At 44.6% G+C, this 15,195-nt stretch overlaps 1 protein-coding gene across 1 annotated transcript in view; it reads left to right on the top strand.

The window, feature by feature from the left end:
• Nucleotides 1-576: 576 nt before the first annotated feature.
• The window catches only part of Dnah8 (dynein axonemal heavy chain 8), a 308,707-nt gene continuing 294,088 nt past the window's right edge, over nucleotides 577-15,195 (top strand). The window contains exons 1-5 of the mRNA XM_008840196.1: nucleotides 577-1,038; nucleotides 1,132-1,266; nucleotides 8,801-8,885; nucleotides 11,653-11,804; nucleotides 14,743-14,932. Coding sequence (XP_008838418.1) covers nucleotides 577-1,038; nucleotides 1,132-1,266; nucleotides 8,801-8,885; nucleotides 11,653-11,804; nucleotides 14,743-14,932 — 1,024 coding nt within the window. The remainder of the gene's footprint in view (nucleotides 1,039-1,131; nucleotides 1,267-8,800; nucleotides 8,886-11,652; nucleotides 11,805-14,742; nucleotides 14,933-15,195) is intronic.

Here is a 15,195-nt window from a genome sequence, read left to right as displayed (position 1 = left end):
GGGGGGGGGGTGCGGCCAGGGAGTTTATTTCATTTCATGCCTTCAGGTTACAGTCATGGAGGAATGCTGTTTACTGGCTTGCTTCTAGGTCCAGGGTCAGCTTTCTTATACAGCCCAGCCCACCTGCCTAGGGATGGTACTGTCCACAGTAGGCCGGATACTCCCACATCAATTAGCTATCAAGAAAATACCTTCAGCAGGGTGTGGTTGGCACAGACCTTCAATCCCACTTTGAAGACAGAAGCAGGCAGATCTCTGTGAGATGGAGGCCAGCCTAGTCCACACAGCGAGTCCCAGGCCAGCTAGGGCTACAAAGTGAGACTTTGACTTAAAAAAAAAAAAAAAAAAGAAAGAAAGAAAATGCCCTCAGATATGCCCATAGGCCAATCTGATGGAGTCAATTCAATTGATGCATCCTCTTCCCAGGTGTGTCAAGCTGACCAATCAAGCTCAGCCATCACAGGGAGAGACAAAACACCCTGCATGCAGTTTATTGCACAACTTTCAAAGAAAACGTTTTCATATTCTAGGTTTTGACCTTGGAGATCCTCCAAAGGAGGGAACCATACTGAAACCATGGAGTCTGAGAAAGGTGGCCCACCACCTACGCAGGGGGAGAAGGCTCCTCCAGCCACTGAAGAGGAAGCCCCGCCCCCACCTGATGAGCAGGCACCGCCTCCCGCAGACGAGGCCCCGCCCACTGCCACTGAAGATGAGACTCCGCCCACTGAAGGTGACCAGGGCTCGCCCATTTCCGAAACAGAAGTCCCATCCACTCCAGGAACCGATTCCAAGCCTCTCTCTGCCACTGGCCCTGGACCTTCTGTGATTGACTATAGGAGTCTCATTCCTTCTGTTGAGAAGTTAACTATTCCGGATGATGAGTCAGTGCCGAGCAGGGTCAGACCTAGACCGGCTCCACGGCCTGTGCAGTCCGTCCTGTCAGATGTACTTTCTAACTCTTCCCCGAGGTCCTCCAAGTACCGCCGAAGTATGAGTGGCATTCCGAACCTGCAGGAGACGTTGAAAGAGAGACAGGTTTGCAGCTGACATGACTTTCCAAGCGTAACGCTTCGATTATTTTAAAATGTGTTTCTTCATAATTACTTTTTTGTGCATTCACTCTTTCAGGCAAGATTTAGAGAAGCAAGGGAAACCCGGAAGATGAAAATTGACTCATCATACCAATACATATTTGAAATTCTATCAGAAAAGCTTGGGCTGGACTTAACAACGGTTGAAGAATTAATTTTGGATTGCCCATCGGTAAACTGAAGTCTTGCCATTCTGTTTTTCTGTTCGTTTATTTATTTTGTATCTTGTGCCTGTGTGGGCGGGTTTGTAGGAACGCATGTGCACACATATGCATGTGGAGGCCAGAGGCCTCTCCACCACATATATATATATTTTTTTTTGAGTCAGGGTCTCTCACTGAACATAGAACTCACCAGTTGGCTAAACTGGCTGACCAGAAAGCCCCAGGGTTGTGATGGATGCAAAGGTACCAATAGCTTTAAGCTGTTTTGGTGAGGGATGATGGAGAATGCATGGAGTTGGGTGAATTAAATAAGAGGCGCAGTAGTAAACAACAGAACGGAAACAGGGTGTGGTTTTCTAGGTCATCAAAGGTCCCTCTTAGAATGTAGCTTCTCAGCAAGGCCTCCTTCATGGACTTGGGAGCTGTGGAGTCACACAGGCCCCTGCGCTTGGTGTAATGATTTAAGGCAGCTATTTTGAATAATTCTTTTTCTTTGTCCTCTTCTTCCTTTACTTTCTTCTCTTCTATGTTTTCTTCCTTCTCTTCTTCTTCTTCCTCTTCCTGCTTCTCCTTTTCGTTCTTGGGTATTTGGTATCTAACTTGGAACGTCCTACATACAAGGCAACTACTCTGTAACTCAGCTACAGCTGCCAGCAACCATCCTGAAATTCTTTTTAACAATGGTTCAATGTTTTCATTTTGCCCTAGGCTGCACGTATTTTACAGGCAGTCCTAACTGTTAAAAATATCACCTCAATCTGAAGAGGGTTCTCACTGTCCTTTTTGGGTTGTGTCTTTAAAATTATTTATATATATATATCTCTCTATATATATTGGTATTTTTGAGACAGGGTCTCCCTGTAGCCCCAACTGTCCTGGAACTCACTATATAGACCAGGCTGGCCTCGAACTCACAAAGATCTGCCTGCCTCTGCCTCCCAAGTGCTGGGATTAAAGGTGTGCACCACCATACCTGGCTATTATTTGTATTTTATGTAGATAAGTGTATTGCCTACATGTATGTAAGTGCACACATGTCGTGTAATGCCCACGGAGGTCAAGAGAGGGTGTTGGATCACCTGGAACTGGAGTTATGGATGGTTGTTAGCTGTGGGAACGGAACCAAGGTCCTCTGCAAGAGCAGTCAGTGCTCTTAACCACTGAGCCGTGTCTCCAGCTCCTCAGGTTGTGTTTTAATGTCTTCCCTTCCTCTTGACTATTTGGGCTCCTGAGGCGACTCTGGCTACATGTCTTCCTACACTCCACAGAGAAGCCATTGGTGCAAACCATGCTATCTGCATCCCAGAAGTGCTGAGAGTCAGATGAAGGGAAGGTTAGTTTCTGAAAAGGTGTCTCTCTGAGGGTCTCATGTCCCAGCCACCACTCCTGTACTTGGTGAGGGAGGACACCAGACAGGTGATCAACCTTGTTTCTCCTGAAAAATGCCAAGGCATAGATTTGGCTTCCTCCACACTGGAATCCCAGTGGCCCTGGAGAGGTGCAGGCACAGACACTGGGTGTGCGGGGGCTGACCACTGCCTTCAGGGGCGTGCTGCTGTGTCAGCATGGAGAAGTCTTGCAGAGCTTGCAATCTGACTTTTGTACCTGCCAGCTGGGCTTTGTGCTGGTGTTCCCTGTTTGGAAAACATCTTTCTCACTGGCTAGTAAGCATGAATGTGGAAGCCCTTTCAGGGAGTGTCTGCAAACCCTTCCGTATTGTTCCTTTTCTGTTGCTGTGATTTAAAAACAACAACAGCAACAAAACACAAAACAACAACAAAAAAACAAAACAAAACAAAAAACCGTGACCAAAAGCAACTGAAGGAAAAATGTGTTTATTTTTGCTTATGGTTCCAGAGGGAATAGAGTCCATAATGGCATAAAGGCGTGGCGTGGCTTGGTGGCAGGCAGGTATTGTGGCAGTGGTAAGAAGTTAGCTGATCACATTTTCATCTACACACAGGAGGGGGGGGCGGAGAAAGAGAGAGTGAAAGAGAGAGAGAGAGAGAGAGAGAGAGAGAGAGAGAGAGAGAGAGAGAGATATCAGGTTATAATTCCTCAAAACCAGTCCCCCAGTGATGTACTTTCTCTAGCAAGGTTCTACCTCCTCAAGGTTCCATAATCTCACCAAACAGCGCCACCAACTGGGTGGGACCAAGTGTCCAAATACATGACCCTATGGGGGACATTTCTCATTCAAACCACCTTACCTTGCCACTCCTGGAGTATGTCTCAGATTCAAATCCATATAATCATATATTCTACCTTTAAAACCATCATGGACCAGACTAGGCACTGTATCATACAAAAAACAGGAAATGTACATGTTAAAGGAAGCATCAAGTACATAGAACAGGTACTTCCACAGGAGTTGTACAAAGTCATGGTGGAGGGAAGATGGTCTAAGCAGGAGGGAAACCAAGGTGGAAACCTGAGAGAGTATTAAAGTGCTTATGTGTCTAGAGAGTCGAAGCAAGGAGGGAAAAGTAAGTTAGCATCAAGGTTGATGGCTGGGTGAGTAAGAAGATGGAGATGATAAGATAGTCACTCTCCTTGTTGTTTTGGTAGACCATCTGACAAGAAACATCTTAAGGGAAGAAAGGATTATTTTGGTTCACAGTTTGAAGGGATACAGTCCTGCTTTGTAGGGAAGCCATGGTGACAGGAGCTCAACCATATTGTATCTGCAGTTAGGAAGCAGAAAGTAGACAGAAAGTGAGCCAGGCTATAAGACCTCCAGATCTGTTCCCCAGTAACTGACTTCCTCCGTTGATGCTCCACCTCCTAAATGTTCCACAACCTTGCAGAATAGCACCAGCAGCTGGGCACCAAGTGTTCAAACACATAGCCTGTGGGAGACATTGAAACCACTATGGTTGGAGTGATGTGGTTTAAGAAATGGATATCTGGAGAAATATTCTTTTAATATGAAATCTGACATGCAGTCCAGGAGAAAAGTAGCTCATAGAAGAACCACATGGTGGTGAATAGCAGAGAGAGGATGTGGTCTAGAGGGCTAACCTCTGTGGAATTGATCATGTGGGTACTCTTGCTCCCTGCCTTCTACCTGGCTCAGTGGTCACTCCCCACTTGACTGTACTCCCTCCCTACCATAATTCCCCCCCCCAATAACTCCATTTGTATGTGTGTGTATTTATGTTTATGTGCACATGTGTGTGCATGCATGTGTGCGGAGGCCAGAAGTTAGTTTGTTGTTGTTGTTGTTTTTGTTTTTTGACTTTTTTTTGTTTGTTTGAGACAGGGTCTCCCTGTAGCTCCAGCTGGCCTGGGACTCCCTATGTAGGCCAGGCTGGCCTTGAACTCACAGAGATCCACCTGCCTCTGCCTCCTGAGTGCTGGGACTAAAGGAGTGTGCCACCCCACCTGATTGGGTGTCTTCCTCTATCTTTCTACTACTACTACTACTACTACTACTACTACTACTACTACTACTACTACTCACACACACACACACAGAGAGAAAATTTGTAAATTTTATGTGTATAAGTATTTTTCCTGCATGTATGTATGTGTACCACATGTGTACAGTGCCTGTGGAGGCCAGTAGAGGATGTCAGTATGATAATGCTATCTTCCTTAGTAAAAGGTTGTACTGAAGTCCAGGTGAGCTATTTTTAAACGTTGTGTAACATAAGTGATTTTTTTTTTTTTTGTCTTTTTGAGACAGGATCTCTGTGTAGGTCCAGCTGGCCTGGAGCTCACTGTGTAGACCAGGCCGGCCTCAATCTTACAGAGATCCACCTGCCTCTGCCTCTGGAGGGCTGAGATTAAAGGTGTAGACCACCACACCTCCCAACTGTGCCCTGCTAATATAAGTAAATTTTCAATTGACAGCCTTGATATTGGTTCGTGAGCACATCCAACTTGCTAGTTTAAGGAGGGTGATGATTCTAAAGGGCAAGAATTCTTGGGCATTTCATACACTTGTGTCTTTTCATCACTGTTATATGTAGTACTTTTGAGAATTCTTAGACTTGCAAAGCTAAAAGGTCAGCAAGAAATCCCGATGGAACTGGCTTCGACAGCCGTGCTACAGCTTCTGTTTCTTTTAGGTTGAAATTATGTGACAGTCAAGTTTACAGGGGAAATGGAAGGGAAAAACAATTAAGAGACAGAGTCATACACATCTGACTCTGCTTCATCTGTCCTAGTGTCGTTTTCAAATGCAGTCCCAGGACCCTCAGTGTCACGAATTTGTGTCCCTAAGAACCCTCTATGTGGGTGGAGATGGCTCAGTTGCTAATGTGCTTGGCTTTCGAGGACCTAAGGTTGATCCCCAGAACCCTTGCTGAAAGCAAATTAAATAAATAAATAAATAAATGCCAGGCTCAGTGGCACATACTTATGATCTGAGCTAAGACAGTCAAATGCCTGGGGCTCACTGGCCTGCTTGCCCAGCTCACCTGGTGAATTTCAGGCCAGTGAGAGACACTGTCTCAAATAACAGAAGAAGGTGGACAGCACCCGAGGGATACGGAGGTTAGCCATTGGCCTACACACATGTGCATACATGTGCATGAGCACTTGCACACACACGTGTACATATGCATCTACACCACACACCTCTATATGATTGTCTGATGCACACAAAGTTTTTAAATCCCCTAAGGGAACTGGCTTTGTTATCCGTTATCACCTGAGTGGTAAGTGGACAGAAACCCACTGCCCAAGAGAGAGACTTCTGTACCAAACCAGTGGGACTAGGGGGTGAATATGTGCTAAACTGGTATTTCACTCATGATGTTGGAGAGTTTGCTTGTGTGACTGTGCTGGATAGCTTTAGTGTCAACTTGACACAACTGAGTTGAGGGAGCCTCAATTGGGGAATTGCCTTCATTGGGCTGGCCTGTGGCCATGTCCATGGGGCACCTTCTTGATTGTTGAGTGATGTGGGAGGGCCCAGCCCACTGTGGGTGGTGCCACCCCTGGGCAGGTGGGCCTGTGTTGCATAAGAAAGCAGGCTGAGCAGGGGTCAGGGGAGCAAGTCAGTAAGCAGTGATCCTCCATGGCCTGTGCTCCAGCTCCTGCTTCCAGGTTTCTGCCCTGAGTTCCTACCTTGGGCTCCCTGATGAACTGTGACCCAGGAGATGTAAGCTAAATAAACCCGTTCCTCCCCAAGTTGGTATTGGTCAGAGTGTTTTGTCACAGCAATGGAGAAACAAACTAGGACAGTGACCTATTTCTTCTACTGCTACTAGATATTGCACTGACTCCCGGATAGTTAAGGAAAAACTGTTCATAAGTGTGGTGGAATCCCATGATAATTTGTTTTTTTTTAAATATTAGTTTGTTTATAATATGGGTCAAATTATAATTGTTGAAAGTTCCATTGCTTCAATAGTTAGTCAAGCAAAACTTAGCTTTTACAAATAGTTTCTCTGTGGACTGGAGAGATGGCTCAGCAGTTAAGAGCACTGGCTGCTCTTGTAAGAGGAATGGGGTTCAGTTCCCAGGACTCACATAGTGACTAACAATTGTCCATAACTCCAGTTCCAGGGGATCCAGTGCCCTTTTCTGGCCTCTGCAGGCCCTGCACACACGTGGGACACTTACATGCATGCAGGCAAAACACTCATATACATAAAATTAAAATACAACAAAAAGAAATTTTTTTTTGTCTTTTTGAAGCAGGGTCTTCCTGTAGCCCCAGCTGTCCTGGAACTCACTATGTAGACCAGGCTGGCCTTGAACTCAGAGATCTGCCTGCCTCTGCCTCCCAAGTGCTGGGACTACAGGCGTGTGCCACCACACCCAGCACAACAAAATTTTTTAAAAGAACAGTTTCTCTTAGTAACAGTTCCTTATATTTACCTCCACTTGGGCATACCTCTTCTATGACATTCTATGACCCTGGGTCAAGTAAGTAGGTAGGAAAAGTTATGTAGCTAGTGAACATAGGATAGAAGCAGGACTTACCAGCCCAGCTCAGGAGGGTCTTGTAAACCTTAGAGTTAGGGGTCAGCCTCAGCAACACAGAGAGACCTTTTCTCTTGCCCTGATGCTCTCTCTCTCTACTCCTCTTGCCTGCCAGGGTTTTCCTATATAACCCACACCAGCCTTGAACTCACTAGATAGCCCAGACTGACTTCTAACTCTTGATGTCCTGCTTCAGCCTCCTGAGTGATGTGCCATCACCAGGTGTGTGCCCCCATGTCCAGCTGTGAGAGCTTTTCTCTTAAACAAAAAATCAACAGCAACCACAAAAAAACGGGCTCGGGAGACAGCTCAGTTGGTAAAGTGCTTGCTGTGCAAACCTGAGTTCGAGCTTCAGAAAAGCCAGGCATGGTGGGGTGGGGCCAAGAAGAGGATCCCTGTGACTTGCTGGCTGGATACCTAGGACTTATTCGGTGAGTTCCAGGTCAGCCTGTATCAACAATAAAACAAAACAAACACAACAACAAAGCAAGTGGACGGTGCTTGAGGAATGACACCCTAGGTTTACCTTTGGTCTTCACAGGCACGCACCCCGCCCCCAAACAAACCAAGAAAAGAATTCACATATGTTCTCTGACAATATTGGAGTTAAATTAGCTTTGATTTTGGTATTACTTCACATGCACCTGACTTTGTATATCTTTTTTATATTTTATATTTCCTCCCTCTTTCTCCCACCCTCCCTCCTTCTTTCCTCTCCATTCCTCCGTTCCCCTCCCCCTCCCCTCCAAACAGTGCAGGCTTTATCTATGTGAACTGGCTAAATATCAGCCCTGCAGGCCCAGAAGACCTGCAGCAATTAGGTGTCACACCGCCCTCTGATCCCACAACTCTGCCTCTTACCCATTAACCTCAGGTCACACTGGCCTCCTTCCATTTCTCAAACCTTCCAGCTGGGTTGTGCCTCAGGCCTTTATATCTCTCCCTAGGATCTATTTTTTCCCTTTTCTTTCTTTCTTCTTTTTTTCTTTCCTTCCTTCCTTTCTTCCTCCTCCTTTTCCCCCCTTTTCTTCCTTTCCTTCTTTCATCCCTTTTTTTCAGTAGTAGTAATTGGACCTAGAAGCATGCATATGGTAGACAAGTGCTCTCCCTCCCATCAGCTTTATTTTAACATTTTATTTTGAGAGAGGGCATCAGTAAGTTGCTCAGGCTGGCCATGAACTCACACAGCATCCCAGGCACACCTTGAATCTGTGATCCTTCTGCCTTAGACTTCTGAATAGTTAGGATCCTGGGCCTGCACAACCAGGCTCTTCAGTAAGGCCTTTGAGTCTCATTTTCTTCACCTGCAAAGGAATGCTGATTAAGATGCATGAAGTACATAGTACAGGGATTATTTGGTTTCACTGGAATTCCATCACAATTTTATTTTGCCTGCATGTGTGTAAGTGCACCATGTGCGTGCCCATGGAGGCCAGAAGAGGGTGTCAGATCTCCTGAAACTGGAGTTACAGATGGTTATTAGCTGCCATATAGGTGCTGGGAACTGAACCCAGATCTGCAAGAACAGCTAGTGCTTTTAACTGCTGAGTCATCTCTCCAGCCCCCATTATCATTTTATTAATGCCTTTTTCTTTTATTTAACAGCTGGACCCATTCAACAATTTTTTTGAGAAAGGTGGTTGTAAGACATTGAAGTTTTTGTACCAGGAAGGAGATGTGCCCGGGATTGGTAAGGCTGTTATTGAAGACTGAAGTGCAGTCTATTTTTCCTCTTATATATAGATGATTTTTTCTTTTAATTTTTAAAATTTATTTTTATTTTATGTGCATGAATGTATTGCCTGCATGTAAGTGCACCCGTGTCTGCATGTAAGTGCACCTGTGTCATGCAGTACCTGAGGAGAACACAAGAGGGCATAGGATCCCCTGGAACTGGAGTTACTGACAGTTGTTAGCCACGACGTGGGTGCTGGGATTTTTCTTTCTTTTACAAAGGAAACTTTGCCAGACACTTATGTAAAAAATAGTATCTTAAGAAAACTCCAGGGCCTGCAAAATGACTTAGTGGGTAAAGGTGCCTACCACGAAGCCTGATGACCTGAGTTTGACTCCCAGGACCCACATGTTAGAAAGAGAGAACTGACTTCCAAAAGTTGTCCTCTGACCTCCACATGCATGCTGTAGCACACACACACACATGATAAATCAATGAATGTAATAATAAAAAAAAACCATTTCATTTCCAGCCCCAATAAACATCTGGGACATTGCTATTAAGATTTAAGGAGCTATAGATATTGCTGGCCTCTACTGGGAAATACACATTTCCATTAGAATGTAATTGCAATTCCCTGAAACAGGTGGGATCATATTGTCCATATGTTGTCAGATGGCTATAAGTACCCATGAGGCCCCTTCAGAGCCGCACAGCTGCCTCTTGTGGCCTGGTGTTTTGAGACCGCTGCAGCTGTCAGTTACAACATCTAGCTTTCCCTCTTCCTCATGTTATTCCTAAGTCAATTAACAGGCAACCATGTTATTAAAACTTTGTTGCAATAACTAGGTATGGGGACAATCTTTTTGGTCTCAGACTACTTTAAAAACTGTGTCTGTATGCATGTGTGTTGGTGTGTATGGGTGCATGTGCACATGCGTGTGCTCAGGATGTGGGAGTCAGAGGACAGTCTTAGGTGTCACCCTCAGGAATGCTGTCCACCTCTTTTGGGATAGGTTCTCTCACTGGCCTGAATCTCACCAATTAGGCTAGACTGGCTGGCCAGGGAGTGACCATTTATCACATTGGATCAGTTATGAAATTGTATGGCAAATTCTTTTTAAAAATATTTTATTTATTGTTCTTATTTTATGTGTATGAGTGTATTGCCTGCATGTATGTAAGGGCACCCGTGTCATGCAATGCCTTTGGAATTCAGAAGATGGCACTGAATACCCTGGAACTGGAGCTACAGATGGTTGTTAACCACCATGTGGGTGCTGGGAATTGAACCCAGGTCCTCTACAAGAGCAGCCTCTTAACCTCTGAGGCATCTCTCCAGCTTCTTTTTAAAATCTTTTTGAGACTGGGTCTCCCTGTACCTCCAGCTGGCCTGGAACTCACTATGTAGACCAGGCTGGTCCCAATCTCACAGAGATCTGCCTGCCTCTGCCTCCCAAGTGCTGGGATTACAGGTGTGTACCACCACGCCTGCCTTCTAAATTTCTTTATTTTAAAATATTTTTATTGATTTTTTTGACTAAACAGTGTATTTTGACCATATCCTCCCTGTTCCAACTAAATTTTTTGTTTGTTTAGTTTCATTTTGTTTATAGAAACATTTTTAGGGGGGTTCTTTTTGAGACAGTGTCTCCCTGTAGCCCCAGCTGGCCTGGAACTCACCAGGTAGACTAGGCTGGCCTCAAACTCACAGACATCTGCCTGCATCTGCCTCCCAAGTGCTGGGATGAAAGGTGTGTACCACCATGCCTGGCTTATAGAAACATTTTGGAGATAATTGTGGACTTACAATGAATCCTAAGGAAGAAAACACAGTTCTCTTCTCTATATTTTAGCCAATATTCTCCAAATGATAACATTTTGCAAAGTTAGATTATTTCTTTTTTTATGGTGGAACCCAGAGCCTTGTACAGACTGAGCTAAAACCCCCAGCCCTTGGAATAGTTTTATTTTCCCTCACCCCATCCCCACACTCTACTGGTGATTGAACTCTGGGCTTTGAGCTTATCCAATGTTGTGCCTGAGCTCCAGTCATGGCCCTTTTTTCTTTCTTTCTTTCTTTCTTTCTTTCTTTCTTTCTTTCTTTCTTTCTTTCTTTCTTTCTCTCTCTCCCTTTTAAAACTATGGAAATAGATCTAGCCTCTGAATTTTCCTTTTCCTTCTCCTTCTTCCTTTCTTCCTTCCTTTCTTTCTCTCTCTTCCTCCCTTCCTCCCTTCCTCCCTCCCTCCCTCCCTTCCTTCCTTTCTCTCTTTCTCTCTCTCCCTCCCTCCCTTCCTTCCTTCCTTTCTCTCTTTCTCTCCCTCCCTCCCTCTCTCCCTCCTTCCTTTCTCTCTTTCTCCTTCCTTCCTTCCTTTGTTCTTTTTTTTTTTTTTTTACACTTCCAACACTATGATTTTTTATCTTTAGAAGTTCAATTAGGTGACTTACATTTTCTGTAGGGCACAGGTGAAGGTACACTGGGGCTGTAGAAGAGAAACAGAAAAGTAATGGGAACCTCTTGGTGTCTGGGAATGGGAGAGGTCCAGCATCAAGGCCTGGTGCCCAGGACCTCATGTGGAGTCAAGACCATAGCTGATCATCAAGGGAGGTGGGAAGTCCATTCTAGAGAATCAGTTCTCCCAAGACTAAAATCCTCAAATGACAGAAACCGCCCCTGCATAAGCCCAACACAGAGGCAAAGCCACTGCCAGGCACAGTGTGGGACCTCGGGAGGGGGTTGTTAGGAGTGCAGTATGCTAAGTTCTTGACTTATGTTTTCAGAATGTGGTCGAGTTTTTGTCGGAGTACCCAAAGGAAAGAAAATGATGAGATTGTATGTAGACAACGCAGCCCCAGATAAACTAAAAGGACTGTGTATGTTCTTTGTTCGCTGCCGAAATGATATTGCTGTAAATTCTAAAAATATTCATGAGGTATGTTTAATTTTTTTCCAAAGACATATTTAAACATAGGGAGCTTTTCATAGTCACATTTTTGTCCCTCTTTCCTCTTGTTTTTTATATATAGGACTGAACTGAGTTCCAAGAAAATAGTGTATTTGTATACTCAAAGACATGAAGACATTGCCTGTAATACAGCTGAGTTACTGTCGTATATCCTGTTTGTTTGGTTTTGGTCTTTTTGAGACAAGGTCTGCCAGTAGCAATGGCTGGCCTAGAACTCTCTATGTAGACCAGGCTGGACTCAATCTCCCTGAGATCTGCCTGCTTCTGCTGGGATTAAAGGCGTGTGTCATCACGCCTGGCTTACATTCTACTCTTAAAATGTATGTTTTGTTATTTTTACTTTATGTCTTATGTATATGAGTGTTTTGGCTGCATGCATGCAAGTGTGCCATGTGTGTGCAATGCCTGTGGAGGTCAGTAGAGGGCATTGGAGCCTCTGGAATGGGAGTTACAGATTGTTGTTAGCTGCCATGTGGGTGCTGGGAACTGAACCTGGGTCCTTTGCAAGAGCTGTCAGTGCTCTTAACCACTGAGCCATCTCTCCAGCCCTATTATTTTTATTTTATGTGTATGCATGTATTGCCTGCATGTAGGTAAGTGCACCTGTGTCGTGCAATGCCCGAGGAGAACAGAAGAGGCCATTGGGTCCCCTGGAACTGGAGTTATGGACAGTTGTTAGCTGCCATGTGGGTGCTGGGAGCTGAACCTGGGTCCTTTGCAAGGGCCGTCAGTGCTCTTAATCACGGAGTCATCTCTCCAGCTTCTGTTTTGTTTCTTTGCAGCAGGGCCTCGTGTAGCCCAGGTTGGCCTCCTTGTAAATATTTCCCTTCATTTTGTGACTGGTAAAACCCTTCCTATGAGTGTGCTTCATGAGCAGTCCACCGTTTTCCTTTCTGCCTGCTTTCCTGTTTGTTTCTGAAGTCTCTGGTTTCATCAGGCTGTTTCTATGTGTGGATGTTTGTTCAAGCTGCCTTCCGTTTCAGCAATTCTCTCTTTGATCTGTCCATGATTCAACCTGTTCTATTTAACAATTTAGACTCTTCCCTTCCATTCCTTTCCCCCCACATCTTTCCTCTTCCTTTAAACAACATGCATATATAATGGTGATTTTTAAAAAGCAAACAAAACTGAAGTGTAGTATATTTACTGCCCCTTTAGAGGACTCAGGCTTGTTTCCCAGCCACTCACATGGTGGCTCACAACTGTCTTTAACTCCAGCTCCTGGATTGATTTCTTCCTTCCTTCCTTCCTTCCTTCCTTCCTTCCTTCCTTCCTTCCTTCCTTCCTTCCTTCCTTCCTCTCTCTTTCCCTCCCTCCCTCCCTCCCTCCCTCTCTTCCTTTGGATAATGTGCTAGCCAAGGACTTTAATACTCAGTTCTATCCCCAGTCTTTTTTCTTTGTTTTTTGAAAGTTGGTATCACTCTGTTACTTAGGCTGGCTTTGAACTCCCGGGCTCAAGCGATCCTGCCTCAGCCTCCTGGTAGCTGGGACTACAATTGTATGCTGCCACAACCTGCTTATGGTTTTAGTTTTTAAAAAATATTCATTTAATCTTATGTGTATGAGTGTTTGCCTACGTGTGTGTTATGGTGTTGTGCCTATTGCCCAAAGAGGCCAAAACTCCCAGAACTGGAGTTGTGGGTGGTTCTGAGCCATCATGCGGGTACTGGAAACCAAACCTGGGTCCTCTGAAGAGAAGTGAGAGCTCCCAGCCACTGAGCATTCTTTCCATTTTTTTTTTTTTTTTTTTTTTTTTTTTTTTTTTTTAGTTACTGTTACATGTATATATAGTTTAAGGGAAGAAGAGGTTATTTTAGCCTTTTTATGCAAGACTGACCTCTGTTCCACTCTCTAGGAGCAACACTTAAAACTTTTAAGATTCAATTATCTCCACATTGCTAAATTTTCCTCTGATGGTCTCATTTTGTGATTTTAGGCATTATCTGCAGGCTTTCCTTTATAGAAGATGAGAATTTAGCTTTTTTTTTTTTTGAGATAGAGTCCCACTATGTGGCTCTGCCTGACTTGGAACTTGATATGTAGACCAGGCTGGCCTTGAACTCACAGAGACCTGCCTGCCTCTGCCTCCTAAGTGCTGGGATTAAATGTATGTTCTGCCATGCTTGGCAAACTTGGCTCTTTTTAAACTCCCTGGCCCTTCTCTTGTTTCCCCATCCCTCCATTCTTCTGATGGAGTAAATGCTATGGTGCTTAGCTAAGTATTTGCTTATATTATAACTATGCAAATGTAGTCATGACTGAGGCAGGTAGTGGATCTGAAAGCCATGGCAATCAGGAAGAGGAGAAAAGAGTTAGAGGAAGGGGCCAGTGCAAGACATAACCCAACGACTGGCTTAGTGGCCCATTCCTCCCACCTAGGTCCCACTGCCTAGTTTTGACCAGTTCTTCAGAGTACCACCGTATTAAGAAGCCCTCATGATGTAATAATCATTTATGGAAAAAACATCACAGACACATCAGAGGAGTGCCCTACTAATCACCTGACCATCTTTCGATCCAATGCAGTTGACAATAAAGATTCCCCATCATACCTTGCCAGATAGTTTTCATGGACAGGGCACCTTTCACCTGAGGATTTCTGTCTGGGAGAGCCTCAACTGCATCTCCCTCACCTTGGCTCTGGCTAAACTTGTGGCTGTAACTCTTCCCCTTGATGGAAGTTAAAGGACAGAGGAAATCATCTCCATCAAAAGCTCATGGAAATGGTCAGCATGGGGCAGAATGTGACTTTGTTGGTTTTAGAGCTCTAATATTCATAACTACTTAGGTTTTCCTGATGGTTTACAGAGTGCATCAATTGTTCACTGCAAATGAAAAATAACCTATGATGGTTCTCAGTGCCTTAGTAGAATTAACATATCACAATTGAATACCATCCTTTCAGGATGTGCTATTTACTGTCTTGGATGCCTCAAAAGGACTCTTACAGGGGATCAAGAATATGCTAGAAAAAATATTTCTGCCAGCCATTCTTGCAACCAACAACTGGGGTGCTTTAAACCAGTCTAAGAAGGGAGAATTTGAGAGACACATTTTCACGGAAACCATCAACAGATACCTTTCATTTTTAGATGGTAAGTATAAAATTTAATGTTTAGTAAACTACTAAACAAACCCATTAACCACAAGATGTATTATTACAAGTAATCTTACAGAGTTTCCATCTTCTTCCTTCCTTCCTTCCTTCCTCCCTCCCCCTCTCTCTCCCTCCCTCTCTCCCTCCCTCCCTCCCTCCCTCCCCTTTTATGTGTATGAGTGTTTTGCCTGCATCTATGTGAAGTGTACCCATGTGTGCAGTGCCCTCAGAGGCCAGAAGAGGGCATCAGATCCCCTGGAA

The sequence above is a fragment of the Nannospalax galili genome, unplaced genomic scaffold (genome assembly GCF_000622305.1).
Source record: "Nannospalax galili isolate Female #2095 unplaced genomic scaffold, S.galili_v1.0 scaffold538, whole genome shotgun sequence".
In the NCBI taxonomy this organism is placed as follows: Eukaryota; Metazoa; Chordata; class Mammalia; order Rodentia; family Spalacidae; genus Nannospalax; species Nannospalax galili.
Note: the sequence above shows the minus strand (reverse complement) of the source record. Positions and strands in the feature narration are given on the sequence as shown.